We start from the raw sequence: 22,068 nt of genomic DNA, 5'->3' as shown, positions 1-22,068 counted from the left end.
AAATAAAAGTGTAAAAATGTTTTTTTTCCCCCACAGTTATCATCATCATCAAAAAATGTGGAAACAAGTGTTTACAGGAAGTCCTGAAAACACCTGGCGGGTCGTGTGTGTGTGTGTGTGTGTGTGTGTGTGTTGGCTTCTAACCGCCGTCGCTCTGTCTGACCTGCAGCCTTGAACGAGCCCACCATCGACTACGGCTTCCAGAGGCTACAGAAGGTCATCCCACGCCACCCCGGAGACCCCGAGAGGTTACCAAAGGTGAGTAGAATGGAGTCATTAAGTCAGCGCTGCAGGTCAGAGGTGTCGTACCTGGCAGGTACGACCCACAATGCACCTGTCCGTCAGAGCTGCTGCTAATCAGGCAGCTTAATCAGGTTACAGCAGCATTACAGGCTGATTTCAGACTGTTTGTCCCTCTGCGGCCGCCGTAGACCACCTGCACCGTCTCCTGTTGGTTTATGCAGCACAGAGCCCGACCTGAATTGCCTTATTGGATTTGTTGGTTCTGCTCAGTACGCTCTTGGCACCGCTGGGCTCTGCTCGCCGCCAGCAGGCCAGATTGTTCCCAAACCTTTAAACAGGAAGCAGCTGTTTCTGGGAGCAAATCCTGCCGCAGGGAGGAGGAAGAGGAGGAGGACTTGGATCAAGTACGACCTGCTGAATATGGAGCGTCCAGTCGTTGTGCGATGAGTTCACTGCCGCACTTTCTCCAGGAAATATCAGTTTCTGAAAAAAACCCCCACATGAGTACTGGTGTTGGACCAGTTTATCTGATCTTCCCCTGCTGGAATTATTACATTTATACAAACAAACGACTGGAAATGAAGAGATCTCACGCAGCCATGGTTTGGAAATGACATAATCTATGCTGATCAGACAAAGCGGCCAGTTTTACAGCAGAGAAGAGCCACAGAGTTTGTTTACGCTGAACCAGACTGAACCAGACTGAACCAGTTTAATCACCCATGCTCATCTGATCAAGCTAAAGTCAACGGCACGATGCAGCCTGATGGAAAAGCAAGGCAACATGTGTCCGGCTATAACACAAAACGAGTTGCGTTTCTTTCTTAAAAGCACATCGTTCTCCAAGATAATACTCTGGTAAATAGTAACTTCTACTGCTCACCTGTGTGCATCAGATGAACATTTGAAGAAATGCACCTTAAACGCAACACGCAACTGATTGGTCCATTTATGGAAGTCTGCTCTGATTGGTCGCCTACAGTTTAAAACATGTTATACTAAAACCCACAAAGAAACAAGTCTGAAGTCTGGTCGGTTTTTTCAACGAGTTGCTCCATAACTACTGCTAATTCAGACTCTGTGCATCCTGTCTCTTCTCTTAGACCTCTCCGGATAGTAAAAGTCAGCCACATCACCCTTTGTCCATTTCTCTTGTTTCTTTTCCTCACTCTTCCTTTATTTGTGTCTTTCTTTGCTGAAACATCCCTGGTGCGTGTTCATATAGTTGCTGGTGTGATGTGGTGCAGAACCAGTTGTGAAGCGGAGCTTCTCAGCCGCGGTATGCTGCAGAAATGTGCAGAAAGAATGTCACTGTGCCATCAAAACAAGTCAGAAAAAGAAACTCAGAAGATTGGAAAGATTGCAAATGCTCAGTTTCGATTTACTGGAGGTTTAAAACTCTTTTGGCAGTTTTTACAACCATTTACAGCATCCAGAACAGCCGAACCATCACCTGCAGCTGTTTGTAAACGTCTGGCGCTTTACAAAATGATTTAACCCATAAAAACACAGCGTGACACATATGATTCGTACACTCATCTGAGACATTTGGCATCACTTTATGGTACAGACTTTACCATAAATCCTGTGGAACACAACTGGATTTTTGTCTTCTGCACCTTAATGGACACCAGAAAGCAGAAGATTACACTAAAAGATTTGACATGCCACTTGGTAAGAACGTATAAATATCCCTAACACACGTAGGAACTTTTTAATTTACATTTTGTTAAAGGGACAAATAAGGACCTCATATAAAAAATGGACTGAACTGGTCATTTTTTCATGGATTGGATCTTTATGGGTTAAACACAAAAAAAAAAGAAAAAAAGAAAATTTTTGAACCGTCAAATATTACTGATGCAAGTCTGGTGATTATTATTATTTTTTTTGTTATTATTATTTGAAGTGTGGAAGTTTCTGTAGCTGTATTTCTGTTCCTACAAAAAGGCCTGGTTAACCCTGAAAGCTGTCAGCCGTGAAGAAAAGTGCATGTGATTCAAAAACACTTTATAAAAAAGCTTATCAGTAGTGAAATCAGGCGGCTGGTTTTGGTTTCCACCCACAGTCAGGCGTTTGTAAGCAGACAGCGAGGCAGCCGTGCAGCCATCAGGTTTCCTGGTTAGTATGAAGAGATTATTCTGGCTGCAGCCGGCTGCGAGGAAGCTAACTGAGGCAGATTCTCTGAGGCAGCGAGCGGCGGCGGCCGGCAGCGAGCGTCAGATGGACCCTGACACTCGAAAGCAGCTGCCAAATTGAAACCATTTATCAAAATCTGACATCGGAGATCCAGTCACCAAAAAAGCAGTTTATTTGTAAATTGATACTAATAGTGAGCACACATTGTCTGGCCCCTTTGATGGCCTGATTTACAGCCAGAGTGGAACGTGGAGCCGCCTCCTCCCCGCTCCAATCCCCTCTGCCTTTTACATATTTATTTATTCAAAAGAAAACTCAATAAGCCTGCGGTTTCTTTCACTTGCAGAGGTTTTTGAAGAAAGCAGAAACAGGGAGAGGAAAAGAGCTGCCGTGTGAGGTGACAGCGCGGCGTTGTCGCTGCGACGGGTTAACTCGCGCTGTCACTTCTCCTTTGTTTTCACCTGCAGCTGCCTCTCTGCAGCGGACAGCAGCTGGGATGGAGAGAGATGTCTGGACAGGCGCGCGGCATCAAACAGATTGATTCCTTGTAGCCGTCAGGTAGCGGGGTTATGGGTGCAGCTTGTAGGGAGAGAGGGTTAACATGAACAGAAAGGCCAATATGGAAACTTGCAGGAAAAAAAAAGCATTTTCATTTTATCTGAATGATGGAGAACTGCTCTGGAATTTGTACTTTTAGCATAGCTTGATGCAAAGAATGTTTGCCATATTTATTAGTGACAGCGCTTAGCATGGATGTAGCAGTATCTGAGTTTATAAAGCGTAAAGAAGCAGAGAAAACTAACTACTTTAAGAGCAAAAAGAAAAAAACTGTAAAAATATGTTTAAACACAAATCACAGAAAAACAACCCTGTTCAGAGGCTAGTATTAGCAAGGGTTTAATTGGTTTGTTAGCTTAAATGCTAACCTCAGATAGTTTCAATATGTTTCTTTTTCCATGATTTCTTTAGCATAGTTCAGCATAATAAAAGTGAGATGTTAATTAGCTCAATCGGATTAGCAAAAAGCTTAAAATTTCTTTCATTGTGATGTTTTTTTTTTTTAATACAATATCAGTTTGACAGTAGTTACTGAATAAAATATGGTAGCGCCACCTGTCTGATGGTAAAATCTGTTAGCCTAACTAAAGTAGCAGATGACTGATGGACAAAATGTTTCAGTGTTTAAATGCAAATTCTGATTTAGACAAACACTAGACTGGAAACACAAAAACATTATTTGCTTACAAGGTTTTAAAGGCAGCAGTTAGCGGCTTTAGCTTACATTAGCAACAGCCCGTTTTTGCTGTTTGGCTTCAAGAAAAACTTTTCCGCCTATGTTTCTGTGGCTGCTTATATTTCAGTCTGCTAGCTACACACCTAACATTGTTTAGGTTGAATATTAACTTGCTGTTACTTTATATTGTATTAGTAGCTTTGCAGATAAATGCTAATAGTAACGTAAGTTTAAGCTAACTGAAGATGGAAGCTAACGTTTAGTTTTAGTTGTTGTTTATCTTTGTTTTGTCTACTTTTACACTCTTAAAAGGGTAAAATTGTCAGGATAGAAAACTATGTTTCATTAGCATCTTCTTAGCAGCTCCAGGTAACAGCTAGCATGCTAATGTAAACTAAGGTTAATCATCTTGTAAGATTTTCACTTCTGTCATTTCTAGTTAAATAAATATTTCCTTTATTGTGTCGCTGAAAAAAGATAAAAACGTTTTTCATTGTTAAGACCTCCACAAGCTTAAATACAACATTTATCATTTAATAATGACAAAAGCAGGAAAAACAATGTTTATGTGATGTTTTTAGACATCTTTTCCTGAATAGCAAAACAGAAACATGTAAATCAGGCGGATTCAGAGGTTTTATATTAGATGCAGGTTGTCTCTGTTAGATGGATGCTGAGGTGTTTACTTGCATTTGAGCCAGACTGAAAATAAAATTAGAGGTCTGAATCTGATCCAGGAGAAAGCTAAGAGGTCATCAGCAACCAGTTGGCTTCACAGCCTGTCAGACTGACCATTTACTGCAGAGCTGCTTTTCCTGAACAAACAGAGCAAGGAGTCGCAGAACAACAGATCCAACATGAAGCTCTGATTCTAAGCTAAAGGAAGAAATAAAAAGATTGTGTTGATTTTTTGTGAAATGTTTAGAACTGCAGAGAACACACCCAGTTTAACCACATGAATGATTTCTTTATAATAACGAATGCTCTGTAAACCAACCAGCGCTTCAAGACAGAAAACACTGCTGCTGAAAAATTAAAATTTAGTCCTTTTCCCTCCTCTCCCTCCTTGTGATTCATGAACCATGAGGTGGAGATTAAATGTGTTTGGCGTTTTGCGTGTGCACCTTTAGCTCTGATTATTGACCCCCATCCGGAGTCGCGGGGCGCCCGTCCGTTCAGGGATTATTAATTCCAACCCACTTCATGAATGAGGAGATTTCCGGCGTTCATTGAGAATAATGAGCAATATTCGATTCATGAGCTGAATTTCAATCCGTTTCCTCTGAATGGAATTAACCCCACACCATGTCCCACATCGTTTGAATAGCTCTCCGCCTGATAATCGCTAATCTGAAGATCCAGCATGATACGGCTCTCCTCCTCCTCCTGCAGGTCCATCCATATTTTATAGAGATCAGTGGGGCGGTGGCTGTATCTGTAGCTCTGCTCAGGGTGATTTATCATTGTTAAGGCCGCTGTCTGATGGCTTCTCCTCCAGGGTCACACTGATCCCTGTTCGCCTCGCACCTCCTCAACAACGGAGCCGGCCCCCCGTAATTAAGCCCCTAGAAACCACTGGAAAAAATACAGAAAAGAGGAGAGACAGAAAAAGAAAGGGGGAAAGGAGAAAAAAGGAGGAATATGTCAAGAGATGGACAGAAGAAGGGCAAGGGCATGGAGGCCACAATTGCGCAGCCTCTCAGCAGCTTTTTCTCCTGTTTTAGGAAGGAAATTATGTTAACCGTGTTGTTTACATTCAGCTGAACTTAAATGTGATTTTTGTGTAATGTTTAAAACAATTAATCAGGTAAATGAAAACCCACCCTCTTACAGGTTTTAGACAAATTGTGGTTTAATTTAAAGCTGAAAAACAGAGTTTATTTCTCTATTTTCTGCATCATGATGCTGGAATCATGTATGAAACAATGAAAAATGCTTTTATGTGAAAGACAAAACCAAAACACTGTCCCAAAGTAAAACAGATGTGTGATTCAGACTGCGGCTAAACGACTAAAAAGGCGACAGGCTCAGGAGGCCCAGGGCCCCTGGTCTAGAGTCACACCAGCATTGGGTTTAAAATGATTAAAACGTTCAAATTATTTCTAAAATGAGAGTATAGATGTTGCAAAAAGCCATTTGAAAATATGAAGTCTGTTTATGAGACCAGCCTTTCCAAAACTGGGGCTCCCAAGTTAATTTCAGGGGGTTGCCAGATCATTGTAAATCTATCAAATAAATTTAGGATTTTTATTAGGAATGTCAAAATGAGCGTGTTCATTTTTAACTGATAAATAAACAACAAAGTCATTCATTCCATATTAAAAATCTGAATTTGGCATCGTCTGGAAGAGAGTAGCTGACTGTGGGCATGAAGGTAGAAACCAGATCTACCAAAAACCACTTCATTCTCCTTATTTATGAAGGTATTTATGATGTATTGGAATAACCTCAAATATTTTATCTAAAGCAAAAAGAAATCGTAACAGAGTCTGTAAAACTCTCCATAAAACAACAGTAGTTGGGACACGACTCAAACATTTAGAGCTGGCGTGCCCAAAGGCCTGCTGTCATGCAAGTTTTCGATGTTTCCCTGTTCGACACACCTGGCTTCCATTAGATGGATCCAACTGCTAATTAGCTTCTGCACAATGACTGATTAGTTTGAGTCAGGTGTGTACTGGAACTGGGAAACATGGAAAACCTGTCGGATTGTGGCTCTCAATGACTGGAGCTGGGCTACCCCTGGTTTAGAGAATCATGTCAGTAGTTGTTTTAATGCCTGTCCCACAATAATTTGTTTTAATAACTCATCCATTTAGAAGTCATTTAGTCTTGAAATTCAGAATAATTAGCGGGCATGTCCTTTTGATTGACAGGTAGCCGATACTGGCTGCAAGAAGACAGAGTGTAGATAACAGTAGTTTTTAGCTAGCTAACAGCGTGACTAAGCTTTAGCCCGCCTACCTTCATTAGCTGGTTAGCTCCCGTTAGTTCTGGGTTAGCTCAGTTAGCTCTTAGCACAATGCTAATCATCCATGCCCATGCTCACAGCCTTCCTCCTTTATATTTTGTATTAGCGATGGTGCTATTAACAGTGGTAACCGCCCAATGAGCTTTACTTTCGCTTTTAAGAAACCTAAAATACAGTTTTGGTCTGCTTTGTTAGCAACAATTTGTAGGAAGCCGTTAGCACAAATACAGTTAGCTTAGCTTAACAGAAAAGTGGAAAATGATACAAAATGTAAGCAATTTAAGCTAAATCTAAGTAAACTTCCACTTTAACCATTAAAGAAGGATCTTCATTATTATTATTATTATTATTATTATTATTATTATTATTATTATTATTATTATTATTATTATTATTATTATTATTATATTTGCTGCAATGGACTGGCGACTTGCCTCTCGCTCAAAGACTGCTTGGATTGGCACCAGCTTCCCCGTTTCCTCACTTCCCTGCAACTCTTAGTGGGACAATTTGGAAAATGCACAATTCGGAAAATGAATTAATTATTATTATTATTATTATTGTGAAATATTATTACCAAAAGAGTTGTGTTAGCAGAATGAATGCCAGCTAATGTTAGCTGTGGATTCTTGGATTATATTTAATGCTAAACTTATTGTCTGCAGATGTGTTTTGTACTTAAAGTTAAAACATGTAAATAATAATAATAATAGTAATAATAATAATAATAATAATAATAATAATAATAATAAACAATCCAGCCAAAGCTAAACGAAACAAAGGATGTTGTTCTTGTTAGGTGTTGTGTGCTACATGGATACCGAGCTTTAACATGTTCACAGCAACACACACACACCTACACAGGAGCTACGGGGAGTTTTCAGAAACAACTCTCTGTGGGTTTAATCAACTCAGCACTGACGAGGAGGAGGAGGAGGAGGAAGCACCTTGTTCTGGGCTCAGTGTTGATGGTGAAACCCCCTCAGACTAAAACCTGGTCTGAACCAGACAGGAGTGTGTGTGTGTGTGTGTGTGTGTGTGTGTGTGTGTGTGTGTGTGTGTGTGTGTGTGTGTGTGTGTGTGTGTGTGTGTGTGAGAGAGAGAGAGAGAGAGAGAGAGAGAGAGAGAGAGAGTGTGAGAGCCAGTCTGAATTAACTGCAGTGTTTCTGGGCAGCAGTGGAGCTCTGACACAGAGGAATCCCACAGAACCACTCGTTCTGGCTGCATTCTGCATACCATATTACGGGTGAAACAAAGTTGGCGGCATCACTTATATGGAGTCCAGCGGTCACTTACTGGAAATAATTGTAAAACCAGCATGTAAATATCACACATAAAGACAGACCACTGTGGTAATAATCACATCTGGACACTTTTCTTCTACTTTTCAGTTGTTTTGTCACCAACAAAGGTATTTGAGAAAAAAACATTTTATGCAGGTTTTTCATAATTTACTCTGTTTATCTAAACATTGATGTGCATTTTCACTCAAATACAATTGTACAGTATTTAAAACATGTCTTTGGACATTTATATGTTTTAGCTCTATTTTATCTACATTGTTTAGTTTCCATTTTAGATTTGATATATTTCTAATTTGTAATCATTTCACAATATACTCTTTTTGAGCCTATATTATCAGTTAATTTTTTAAAAATATTTAATAAAATAATCTGATTTCTAATCTTTTTATCAGACATTTTACTAATATTTAGCTTTGATGTTTTTTTTACTAGATTGATATTTAAAAATATTTGTTAAATAAGACTTACACCATATACGTTATAATTAAATATTTTTTAAAATATTTTACAATATTTCATACATTCCTGATGTGTGAATTGTTTCCACTTTATGACTTTATACTTTTTTAAATCATTTCTCTGTTCAGGCTACAATTAAAAGACACTGAAAGCAAACAGGATGGTATGAAATTTAACCTTAGAATAATGATTCAATAAACTGAAGGAAGTTGGAAATAAATCTGTAAATCAAGCAGTCCTGTAAACCAGATTAACCACACAGCATCTCAGTACGTTTTATAAAGAAAAGCAAGTAAAAGTTCATGTGAACAGCTGATGGAGCGACTTGACTGACTGTTTAAACATCTGCAGTCGTCCTGCTTCAGCCACTCATTAACTGAATGGTTTCAGCATCCTCACGTTATTGGCCTGAAGTAAATTATCCAATCAGCACCCTCGATCTCAGAGCTGTTTTTTATGTCCACTTATCCCCTCCCCCACTTCCATTCTCTGCCACGACCCCATCCATCTCCCTGCATCTGAAGGGAAACACCCTGAGACCCTTTTCTCCTCCTGCTCTTCCATCTCTCCTCCATCTTTTTCTCCCCTTCATCCCTCCTCCTCCCCCTCTTTCTGAGGTGTGGGTCAGTGATAAGAGATGATGATGATGATAACCGGGAGCCAGTGCATTATCGTATCGATCGGGTCAGGCCTTTCAGTGCCGCTAAAGCGCCCGGCGCTCTGATTGCCGGCACTCGCTCTGACAGGAATCCGATGGCGCTGTCTCTGCGTGTGTGTGTTAATGTGTGTCAGAGAAGGGTGTGGCTCAGCGGACGATGGTGTGAACGTGTGGCGGTAAGGAGGCAATTAGCCGCTCTGATGGCAGATCCAGGAGCAGCAGGAGAGACCAAAACTAAATCTGATGCATGAAAAACAACAAAACAGGTGAGGGAGGGCAGGAGACTCACAAGAAAATGACAGAAAGAAATAGAAAATGAAGAAGAAAACGGTTAGGAAGGAATGAAGGAAAGAAGTGTGTTAAAAGGCAGCAGAAGTAAAGAAGGAAATACAAAAGAGTAGACGTAAAGAGGGACATATGAACTTAGAACTGCTGCTTTCAGGCAAGGTCCAGGTTTGCTTCTATTTGCAGACGGTCTCTTTTCTAGCTGCTGCTTGGTTTCCTGTCACCTTCCTCTCATTCAGCGTCCAACTTCAGGGTCTGTATTTGTAGCTTTTAACAATTAGTTGGTGTCTGCAAAGTAGAAAAGTAGGTAAAGGAGGAAGTGGAAAAGCAGAAGGCCTGAGGGAAGTTCGGGGGATTAATGCCTTCCATCACCTCAGCCTGCCTCCCAATCACACCGTTTTGTCACAGTGAAGACCTGAGGAGGCATAATGTTGAGAATGAGGTACTGGACTTTTTATAGCCTTTACTAGGAAACTGCTTCATGTTTTCTATGGGTCAACAGATATATTTACACTTTGTCATATTATCATGTCATAATTCATTTCCAGGCTGATTCACTGCCAGATTCAAAGCTGTAACAACACACCGGGAGACTGGAAACTGGCTAAACACTGGACAGAAACTGAGAAAAGACTTACTAGACACTGTATGGAAGCAGACTTGAAACTGACTGGGAACTCACAAGGAACTGATTAGAAAATGACTGGAAACTGACTAGAAACTAACTGGGAACTTACAAGGAACTGATTAGAAAATGACTAGAAACTGAGTGGGAACTGACTCGAAACTGACTAGAAACTGAGTGGGAACTGACTCGAAACTGACTGGGAATTTACTAGAAACTGACTGGGAACTGACTAGAAACAGACTAGGAACTGACTCGAAACTGACTGGGAACTTACTAGAAACTGAGTGGGAACTGACTAGAAACTGACTGGGAATTTACTAGAAACTGACTGGGAACTGACTAGAAACAGACTGGGAATTTACTAGAAACTGACTGGGAACTGACTAGAAACAGACTAGGAACTGACTAGAAACTGACTGGGAACTGACTAGAAACAGGCTAGGAACTGACTAGAAACTGACTGGGAACTGACTAGAAACTGGCTGGGAACTGACTAGAAACTGATTAGAAAATGACTGGAAGCAGACTGGGAACTGACGAGGAACTGGCTGGGAACTGACTAGAAACTGACTGGGAACTTACTAGAAACTGACTGGGAACTGACTAGAAACTGACTGGGAACTGACTAGAAACAGGCTAGGAACTGACTAGGAACTGACTAGAAACTGACTGGGAACTGACGAGGAACTGACTAGGAACTGACTAGAAACTGGCTGGGAACTGACTAGAAACTGACTGGGAACTGACTACAAACAGGCTAGGAACTGACTAGAAACTGGCTGGGAACTGACTAGAAACTGACTGGGAACTGAATAGAAACAGGCTAGGGACTGACTAGAAACTGGCTGGGAACTGACTACAAACAGGCTAGGAGCTGACTAGAAACTGGCTGGGAACTGACTAGAAACTGGCTGGGAATTGACTAGAAACTGACTGGGAACTGACTAGAAACTGACTGGCCGGGAAGTGACTGGGTAGTAACTGGGAATTGACTAGAAACTGACTGGGAACTGAATAGAAACAGGCTAGGAACTGAATAGAAACTGACTGGGAACTGACTAGATACTGACTGGGAACTGACTAGATACTGGCTGGGAGCTGACTAGAAACAGGCTAGCAACTGACTAGAAACTGGCTGGGAACTGACTAGAAACTGACTGGCCGGGAAGTGACTGGGTAGTAACTGGGAACGGACTAGAAACTGACTGGGAACTGAATAGAAACTGGCTGGGAACTGAATAGATACTGACTGGGAACTGACTAGAAACTGACTGGGAGCTGACTAGAAACAGGCTAGGAACTGACTAGAAACTGGCTGGGAACTGACTAGAAACTGACTAGGAACTGACTAGAAACTGGCTGGGAACTGACTAGAAACTGGCTGGGAATTGACTAGAAACTGACTGGGAACTGAATAGAAACAGGCTAGGAACTGAATAGAAACTGACTGGGAACTGACTAGATACTGACTGGGAACTGACTAGATACTGGCTGGGAGCTGACTAGAAACAGGCTAGCAACTGACTAGAAACTGGCTGGGAACTGACTAGAAACTGACTGGCCGGGAAGTGACTGGGTAGTAACTGGGAACTGACTAGAAACTGACTGGGAACTGAATAGAAACTGACTGGGAACTGAATAGATACTGACTGGGAACTGACTAGAAACAGGCTAGGAACTGACTAGAAACTGTCTAGGAACTGAATAGAAACTGGCTGGGAACTGACTAGAAACTGGCTGGGAACTGACTAGAAACTGGCTGGGAACTGACTAGAAACTGGCTAGGAACTGAATAGAAACTGGCTGGGAACTGACTAGATACTGACTGGGAACTGACTAGAAACTGGCTGGGAACTGACTAGAAACAGACTAGGAACTGACTCGAAACTGACTGGGAACTTACTAGAAACTGAGTGGGAACTGACTAGAAACTGACTGGGAATTTACTAGAAACTGACTGGGAACTGACTAGAAACAGACTGGGAATTTACTAGAAACTGACTGGGAACTGACTAGAAACAGACTAGGAACTGACTAGAAACTGACTGGGAACTGACTAGAAACAGGCTAGGAACTGACTAGAAACTGACTGGGAACTGACTAGAAACTGGCTGGGAACTGACTAGAAACTGATTAGAAAATGACTGGAAGCAGACTGGGAACTGACGAGGAACTGGCTGGGAACTGACTAGAAACTGACTGGGAACTTACTAGAAACTGACTGGGAACTGACTAGAAACTGACTGGGAACTGACTAGGAACTGACTAGGAACTGACTAGAAACTGACTGGGAACTGACGAGGAACTGACTAGAAACTGGCTGGGAACTGACTAGAAACTGACTGGGAACTGACTACAAACAGGCTAGGAACTGACTAGAAACTGGCTGGGAACTGACTAGAAACTGACTGGGAACTGAATAGAAACAGGCTAGGGACTGACTAGAAACTGGCTGGGAACTGACTACAAACAGGCTAGGAGCTGACTAGAAACTGGCTGGGAACTGACTAGAAACTGGCTGGGAATTGACTAGAAACTGACTGGGAACTGAATAGAAACTGACTGGGAACTGAATAGAAACTGGCTGGGAATTGACTAGAAACTGACTGGGAACTGAATAGAAACAGGCTAGGAACTGAATAGAAACTGACTGGGAACTGACTAGATACTGACTGGGAACTGACTAGATACTGGCTGGGAGCTGACTAGAAACAGGCTAGCAACTGACTAGAAACTGGCTGGGAACTGACTAGAAACTGACTGGCCGGGAAGTGACTGGGTAGTAACTGGGAACGGACTAGAAACTGACTGGGAACTGAATAGAAACTGGCTGGGAACTGAATAGATACTGACTGGGAACTGACTAGAAACTGACTGGGAGCTGACTAGAAACAGGCTAGGAACTGACTAGAAACTGGCTGGGAACTGACTAGAAACTGACTAGGAACTGACTAGAAACTGGCTGGGAACTGACTAGAAACTGGCTGGGAATTGACTAGAAACTGACTGGGAACTGAATAGAAACAGGCTAGGAACTGAATAGAAACTGACTGGGAACTGACTAGATACTGACTGGGAACTGACTAGATACTGGCTGGGAGCTGACTAGAAACAGGCTAGCAACTGACTAGAAACTGGCTGGGAACTGACTAGAAACTGACTGGCCGGGAAGTGACTGGGTAGTAACTGGGAACTGACTAGAAACTGACTGGGAACTGAATAGAAACTGACTGGGAACTGACTAGAAACTGACTGGGAACTGACTAGAAACAGGCTAGGAACTGACTAGAAACTGGCTGGGAACTGACTAGAAACTGGCTGGGAACTGACTAGAAACTGGCTGGGAACTGACTAGAAACTGGCTAGGAACTGAATAGAAACTGGCTGGGAACTGACTAGATACTGACTGGGAACTGACTAGAAACTGGCTGGGAGCTGACTAGAAACTGGCTGGGAACTGACTAGAAACTGGCTGGGAACTGACTAGAAACTGGCCGGGAAGTGACTGGGTAGTAACTGGGAACTGACTAGAAACTGACTGGGAACTGAATGGAAACAGGCTAGGAACTGACTAGAAACTGGCTGGGAACTGACTAGAAACTGACTGGGAACTGACTAGAAACTGGCCGGGAAGTGACTGGGTAGTAACTGGGAACTGACTAGAAACTGACTGGGAGCTGACTAGAAACAGGCTAGGAACTGACTAGAAACTGGCTGGGAACTGACTAGAAACTGACTGGGAACTGACCAGAAACTGGCTGGGAAGTGACTGGGTAGTAACTGGGAACTGACTAGAAACTGACTGGGAACTGACTAGAAACTGACTGGGAACTGACTGGAAACTTACAGGGAACTGACTGGAAACTGACTGGGAGCTGACTAGAAACTTACAGGGAACTGACTGGAAACTGGCTTGGAGCTGACTAGAAACTTACAGGGAACTGACTGGAAACTGACTGGGAGCTGACTAGAAACTTACAGGGAACTGACTGGAAACTGACTGGGAGCTGACTAGAAACTTACAGGGAACTGACTGGAAACTGACTGGGAGCTGACTAGAAACTTACAGGGAACTGACTGGAAACTGACTGGGAGCTGACTAGAAACTTACAGGGAACTGACTGGAAACTGACTGGGAACTGACTGGAAACTTACAGGGAACTGACTGGAAACTGACTGGGAGCTGACTAGAAACTTACAGGGAACTGACTGGAAACTGACTGGGAGCTGACTAGAAACTTACAGGGAACTGACTGGGAGCTGACTAGAAACTTACAGGGAACTGACTGGAAACTGGCTTGGAGCTGACTGGGAGATGACTGGAAACTTACAGGGAACTGACTGGAAACTGACTGGGAACTGACTAGAAACTTACAGGGAACTGACTGGAAACTGACTGGGAGCTGACTAGAAACTTACAGGGAACTGACTGGAAACTGACTGGGAACTGACTGGAAACTTACAGGGAACTGACTGGAAACTGACTGGGAGCTGACTAGAAACTTACAGGGAACTGACTGGAAACTGACTGGGAGCTGACTAGAAACTTACAGGGAACTGACTGGAAACTGACTGGGAGCTGACTAGAAACTTACAGGGAACTGACTGGAAACTGACTGGGAGCTGACTAGAAACTTACAGGGAACTGACTGGAAACTGACTGGGAGCTGACTAGAAACTTACAGGGAACTGACTGGAAACTGACTGGGAGCTGACTAGAAACTTACAGGGAACTGACTGGAAACTGGCTTGGAGCTGACTGGGAGATGACTGGAAACTGGATTGGAACTAACTAGAAACTGACTGGAAATGGAACAAATAAAGGCTAGAAAGCTGTCTGGAAACCAGCAGCGACTGTTGAGAACAGACTGGAAACTGGAAGGAAACTGGGTATGTGGCTGATGGCTGCAGTTCTAGGTGGCTACAGTCATATGTCCCTTCTTGCTTGCTGTCCTCTCTGTTTCCTTCTTCTTTGTTTGGACCAGGTTGTGAATGAGCCGATCATCCAGATATTTTAAATTGATCTTTAAACAACAGAAAAAAAAAAGAAATAACTGAAAATGAGAAAAGATAAAAGAAAAGAAAAGTGAAACTGAGTTCTTCAGAATTTTGTTGATTAAAATAGTGCATGTTTTGCATGAAAAACGTTGTCAGGGCTGGTAAGAAATCCATCCACCGATCAATTAATCAGGAGAGAAGAATAAAGTCAACTCTTGTGTTCATGGTTTCATTCTGTAAGTTTCTGACAACTTCCATCGATGCATGTAACAATGTGGAGAAAACTTGCCATCATTGGGGCCCCAGAGAGTGTGTGGCCCCCTGGTCTGATGACCACTCTGCACAGTTGGTGGTCATTCTTTAATTACTGCGATTAGATGGGAGCTGATCAGGAACAGAGGAGTTATTGATCGACGCGGCGCTTCGGCTCAGACTGGACGACTGTGCTGCTTCGCTGCTGGTTGGAGTAGTTAGTCCTGATTCACAGATCACAGGGAGGCCACAGACAAACAAGCAAGTACACAAACACACACGTCTACTCACAACACACACACGCGGTGAGCTGCAGCAGCAGCAGCGAGGCCTCGGAGGCGTCATTAACTTGAGAAGGTTGTTGTGTCTGTCAAGACCTAATGAAAATAGAAGGACTCACACACTAAACAACACAAAATACACAACAATAACATGCACAAAAGCTCAAGTACAGTGTGTGAGGTTATAGTGTCTGTGTGTTCTGTATTTAGGTTGTTTGTGTGTGTGTGTGTGTGTGTGTGTGTGTGTGTGTGTGTGTGTGTGTGTGTGTGTGTGTGTGTGTATGTGTGTGTGTGTGTGTGACAGGCAGCTGCTGCCTCATGGCGTCTCGCTGCTGCCGGCAAGCGAAGGAGACATTAACTAACTTCTGTTTTCTAATGGAGATTAATGAACCCGAGGAGCTACACACACACACACTGTAGCACAGACAGAAACACAAAACCATGCTGGTAAAGATGCTGGCTTCACCTGCGAGGTTGATTCAGTGTTTTTTAAACGAAAATTAAACAAAAACGAAAGAACAAAGAAAATAAAAGGGAAGATTAAAAAAAAAATGTTTTAACATGTGAAACGTGTAAATTTCCATGTGAAACCCATCTGGACATATGTGAAACTGATGTGATTACGTGTGGTCTTGTTTGGCCGTGTTTTTACATGTAAAAGAACAAAGAAATTACATGAGTTCCAGATGTAATCCCACAGGTTTCACATTTGCTTATGTGGGCTTCACATGAACATTAGATTCACATGTGATAAATGGATTCAGATTTAAATTAGCATGCGTTTCACAATTCATTACAATAAAAACGTTCAAAAATTGCATTTCCCAGGGTACGCAATAAGTTTTACATGTAAAAACAAGCAGATTCAAATCTGACTATGGCTTTCACATTTACGTGTGATACAAATGTGAATCACATTTACATTTATATGCTATTACTGCCATCAAAGTGTTCCAAAATTATGTTTGCCAAGTACAAAATGTCTTTCACATGTACAAGCCCACATGTGCAAATGTGAATATGGGTTTCACATGAGAATTTACATGGGATTCACATGTCATATAAAGTTTTCAAATTTCAATTTACATGCCTTTCACATAGTATTACCATGAAAATGTTCCAAACTTTATGCTTTGAAGGTAAAAATTTATTCCACATGTGTAAGTCCACTTATTCCCATGTGAATATGTGTGTTTCACATGGGGAGTTACACGGATTCACGTGTATTAATATGGGTTTTATGTGGCATTTTACATATAACTATGTGGATTTCAAAGTGGAATTTACATATGTTTCACATGTTATTGACATGGAAAGTTTTCTAAAGCCAAGTACAGAATATGGGTTTCACATGTATCAAACAACGCTGACATGTTGCATGTGTTATTGCAATAAAAAAATGTTTAAAAATACAATTTCTTAGATGGCAAAATAAGTGATGCGCATGTGTCAAACCACATGTCATGTGAATATATGGGTTATACATGGGATTGTACGTTACTGACATGAAGTTTTCCAAAATTACATTTCCCACATACAAAATATTAGTTTCACATTTTGCACATGTGCAAAACTACATGGACTTTCATGTGAAACGTTTTCTATTGGGGGGAGAAAGCAAAAGAAGATAGAAAAAACTGAAAATGCACAAAAGAAAAATTCAGGAAAGAAGTGGACAAAAAGAAACAAAGGAAAGAGAAGAAGCCAGCTAAAAAGAGGGAAACGACACAGTAAATCAATCATGATAAAAAAAAAAAAACTAAAAAAAACCCCACACAAATGTAAATAAATGAACATGACTGAAGGAAGTAAAAAAGATATTTAAAATAAACGAAAAGAAATAAGAAAACAAAGAAAAGAAAATGAACGGTGAGAAAGGAAGAATGAAGCAGACACACTGGGTGTGTTGGCACCAGTAGCTGACAGATTGTCATACAACCCAGAGATGCTGATGGGGGGTTGATTGACAACATGCCACTCATTGAACACACACACACACACACACACACACACACACACACACACACACACACACACAGCTGTCATGCTATGCTAGGCTAACGTTTTCCTCTGCTTCCAGTGTTTGTGCTAAGCTAATGAGCGAGACAAACAGGAGAGCTGACGGAAACAAAGGAGAAAGTGAACAAAAGAAAGAAAAGACAAATGTAAGAGAAGAGACAGAAGAGGGGATGAACGGACAGAGGAGGGGATGAATGGGCAGATGAAGGGATGAATGGACAGATGAGGGGATGAACGGACAGAGGAGGGGATGAATGGGCAGAACAGAGGATGAATAGGCAGATGAGGGGATGAATGGACGGATGAGAGGATGAATGGAGAGATGAAGGGATAAATGGACAAATGAGAGGATAAATGGACAGATGAGGGGATAAATGGACAGATGAGAGGATGAATGGATAGATGAGAGGATGAATGGACAGATGAGAGGATGAATGGACAGATGAGAGGATAATGGACAGATGAGAGGATGAATGGACAAATGAAGGGATAAATGGACAGATGAGAGGATGAATGGGTAGATGAGAGGATGAATGGGCAGATGAGAGGATGAATGGACAGATGACGGGATGAATGGACAGATGATGGGATGAATGGACAGATGAGAAGATAAATGGACAGATGATAGGATGAAATGACAAATGAAGGGATAAATGGACAGATGAGAGGATGAATGGGTAGATGAGAGGATGAATGGACAGATGATGGGATGAATGGACAGATGAGAAGATAAATGGACAGATGATAGGATGAAAGGACAAATGAAGGGATAAATGGACAGATGAGAGGATGAATGGGTAGATGAGAGGATGAATGGACAGATGAGAGGATAAATGGACAGATGAGAGGATGAATGGGTAGATGAGAGGATGAATGGACAGATGAGGGGATAAATGGACAGATGATGGGATGAATGGACAGATGAGAGGATAAATGGACAGATGAGAGGATGAATGGACAGATGAGGGGATAAATGGACAGATGAGAGGATGAATGGACAAATGAAGGGATAAATGGACAGATGAGAGGATGAATGGGTAGATGAGAGGATGAATGGATAGATGAGAGGATGAATGGACAGATGAGAGGATAAATGGACAGATGAGAGGATGAATGGGTAGATAAGAGGATGAATGGACAGATGAGAGGATGAATGGGTAGATGAGAGGATGAATGGACAGATGAGAGGATAAATGGACAGATGATGGGATGAATGGGTAGATGAGAGGATGAATGGACAGATGAGAGGATGAATGGGTAGATGAGAGGATGAATGGACAGATGAGAGGATGAATGGACAGATGAGACGATAAATGGACAGATGATGGGATGAATGGGTAGATGAGAGGATGAATGGACAGATGAGGAGATAAATGGACAGATGAGGGGATGAATGGACAGATGAGAGGATGAATGGACAAATGAAGGGATAAATGGACAGATGAGAGGATGAATGGGTAGATGAGAGGATAAATGGACAGATGAGAGGATGAATGGACAGATGAGAGGATGAATGGACAGATGAGAGGATGAATGGGTAGATGAGAGGATGAATGGATAGATGAGAGGATGAATGGACATATGAGACGATAAATGGACAGATGATGGGATGAATGGGTAGATGAGAGGATGAATGGACAGGTGAGGGGATAAATGGACAGATGAGAGGATGAATGGACAAATGAAGGGATAAATGGACAGATAAGAGGATGAATGGGTAGATGAGAGGATAAATGGACAGATGAGAGGATGAATGGACAGATGAGGGGATAAATGGACAGATGAGGGGATAAATGGACAGATGAGGGGATGAATGGACAGATGAGGGGATGAATGGACAGATGAGAGGATAAATGGGTAGATGAGAGGATGAATGGACAGATGAGAGGATAAATGGACAGATGATGGGATGAATGGGTAGATGAGAGGATGAATGGACAGATGAGAGGATGAATGGACAGATGAGAGGATGAATGGGTAGATGAGAGGATGAATGGACAGATGAGGGGATAAATGGACAGATGAGGGGATGAATGGACAGATGAGAGGATGAATGTACAAATGAAGGGATAAATGGACAGATGAGAGGATGAATGGGTAGATGAGAGGATGAATGGACAGATGAGAGGATGAATGGACAGATGATGGGATGAATGGGTAGATGAGAGGATGAATGGACAGATGAGAGGATGAATGGACAGATGAGAGGATGAATGGGTAGATGAGAGGATGAATGGACAGATGAGGGGATAAATGGACAGATGAGGGGATGAATGGATAAAAGAAGGGATGAGGAAACAGGAGGTGGAGGAATAAAAGAAAGGAAGTGAAAACAGATGAGGGGTGTGTTGCATTTACTGACACTGTGGGAAAATCACAATCATGGCGGCTGTTTAAGAGGCGGAGGGACGGCTTGATGGCGATCAGCTGATTCTTGTGTCAACAAACAGAAAATAAACATGGAGGCTTCGGCCAACTTTCTGCTCTCTGTATGTTTGCGTTTCAGCTTCTGCTTCTTACGTTTCATGTTGTTTCCATCTGAGCGTGTTGGACCGTCTCCTCGAGGTCAGCCTCAGTCGTGGGAAATGGAGATCAGTGTCTGTCGAAGGCCAGTCTGCTGCCAGCATCCTGATTGGCCGGGATGAAAAACGCTGTTGTTCACGGCAACCATTTCTGTTTCCAAACCTGAAATTTAAAAAAAATGAAGCCGCTGAAATCTGCTGTAATCCCTGCAGGATTAAAGACACTGATCCGAGCGGCAGAAGTTCTTCAGGCTGACAGCCGAGACCCGCTTCCTCTGCAGCGGCGACAGCAGACGAATCGTTAATGTTCAGTTCAAAGAATCAGTTCAGGGTCAGCTTCGCGTTCATGCACAGAGGTGGAACAAATCCTCAATCCCGCCATTCAGGGTCAAAACATCTGAAAAAGGTCTGAAAATATAAAAATACTAATTCAGTTTCGGCTGATCTTGATGATTCAGACCATTTTCTTTTAATTATTAGTTTCAATCTTCTTCCATTTTCCATCTCGGATCTGAAACATTCCAGAACATCGTAACGTTCCCATTGCTTCTCCCAACACTTCCAAGATGCTGGAACACTGAGGAAACCAAATGATGAGCTGACTCTGGACCCTCACAGAACCCTGATCTGGTCCCGTACCCTTACAGAACCCTGATCTGGTCCAGTACCCGCACAGAAACCTGATCTGGTCCAGTACCCTTACAGAAACCTGATCTGGTCCAGTACCCTCACAGAACCCTGATCTGGTCCCGTACCCTTACAGAACCCTGATCTGGTCCAGTACCCTCACAGAACCCTGATCTGGTCCAGTACCCTTACAGAACCCTGATCTGGTCCAGTACCCTCACAGAACCCTGATCTGGTCCAGTACCCTCACAGAACCCTGATCTGGTCCCGTACCCGCACAGAAACCTGATCTGGTCCAGTACCCTTACAGAAACCTGATCTGGTCCAGTACCCTCACAGAACCCTGATCTGGTCCAGTACCCTCACAGAACCCTGATCTGGTCCCGTACCCGCACAGAACCCTGATCTGGTCCAGTACCCTTACAGAACCCTGATCTGGTCCAGTACCCTCACAGAACCCTGATCTGGTCCCGTACCCTCACAGAAACCTGATCTGGTCCAGTACCCTCACAGAACCCTGATCTGGTCCAGTACCCTCACAGAACCCTGATCTGGTCCCGTACCCGCACAGAACCCTGATCTGGTCCCGTACCCGCACAGAAACCTGATCTGGTCCAGTACCCTTACAGAAACCTGATCTGGTCCAGTACCCTCACAGAACCCTGATCTGGTCCCGTACCCTTACAGAACCCTGATCTGGTCCCGTACCCTTACAGAACCCTGATCTGGTCCAGTACCCTTACAGAAACCTGATCTGGTCCCGTACCCTCACAGAACCCTGATCTGGTCCAGTACCCTCACAGAACCCTGATCTGGTCCAGTACCCTTACAGAACCCTGATCTGGTCCAGTACCCTCACAGAACCCTGATCTGGTCCAGTACCCTTACAGAACCCTGATCTGGTCCAGTACCCTCACAGAACCCTGATCTGGTCCAGTACCCTCACAGAACCCTGATCTGGTCCAGTACCCTTACAGAACCCTGATCTGGTCCAGTACCCTCACAGAACCCTGATCTGGTCCAGTACCCTTACAGAACCCTGATCTGGTCCAGTACCCTCACAGAACCCTGATCTGGTCCAGTACCCTTACAGAACCCTGATCTGGTCCAGTACCCTCACAGAACCCTGATCTGGTCCAGTACCCTCACAGAACCCTGATCTGGTCCAGTACCCTTACAGAACCCTGATCTGGTCCAGTACCCTCACAGAACCCTGATCTGGTCCTGTACCCTTACAGAAACCTGATCTGGTCCAGTACCCTCACAGAACCCTGATCTGGTCCAGTACCCTTACAGAACCCTGATCTGGTCCAGTACCCTTACAGAACCCTGATCTGGTCCAGTACCCTCACAGAAACCTGATCTGGTCCAGTACCCTTACAGAACCCTGATCTGGTCCAGTACCCTCACAGAACCCTGATCTGGTCCAGTACCCTCACAGAACCCTG

General features: G+C 42.9%; 1 protein-coding gene across 3 annotated transcripts in view; it reads left to right on the top strand.

Annotated features, from left to right (window-relative positions):
• LOC306763421 (transcription factor COE3-like) overlaps positions 1 to 22,068 on the top strand; it is a 208,660-nt gene that overhangs the window by 167,050 nt on the left and 19,542 nt on the right. For all 3 annotated transcript variants that reach the window (XM_079250214.1, XM_079250215.1, XM_079250213.1), the window contains exon 11: positions 170 to 258. In XM_079250214.1, coding sequence (XP_079106340.1) covers positions 170 to 258 — 89 coding nt within the window. The remainder of the gene's footprint in view (positions 1 to 169; positions 259 to 22,068) is intronic.

The sequence above is a fragment of the Telmatherina bonti genome (assembly GCF_933228915.1).
Source record: "Telmatherina bonti genome assembly, chromosome: 12".
Lineage (NCBI taxonomy): Eukaryota > Metazoa > Chordata > Actinopteri > Atheriniformes > Telmatherinidae > Telmatherina > Telmatherina bonti.
This window is presented reverse-complemented; position numbering and strand designations above follow the sequence as displayed.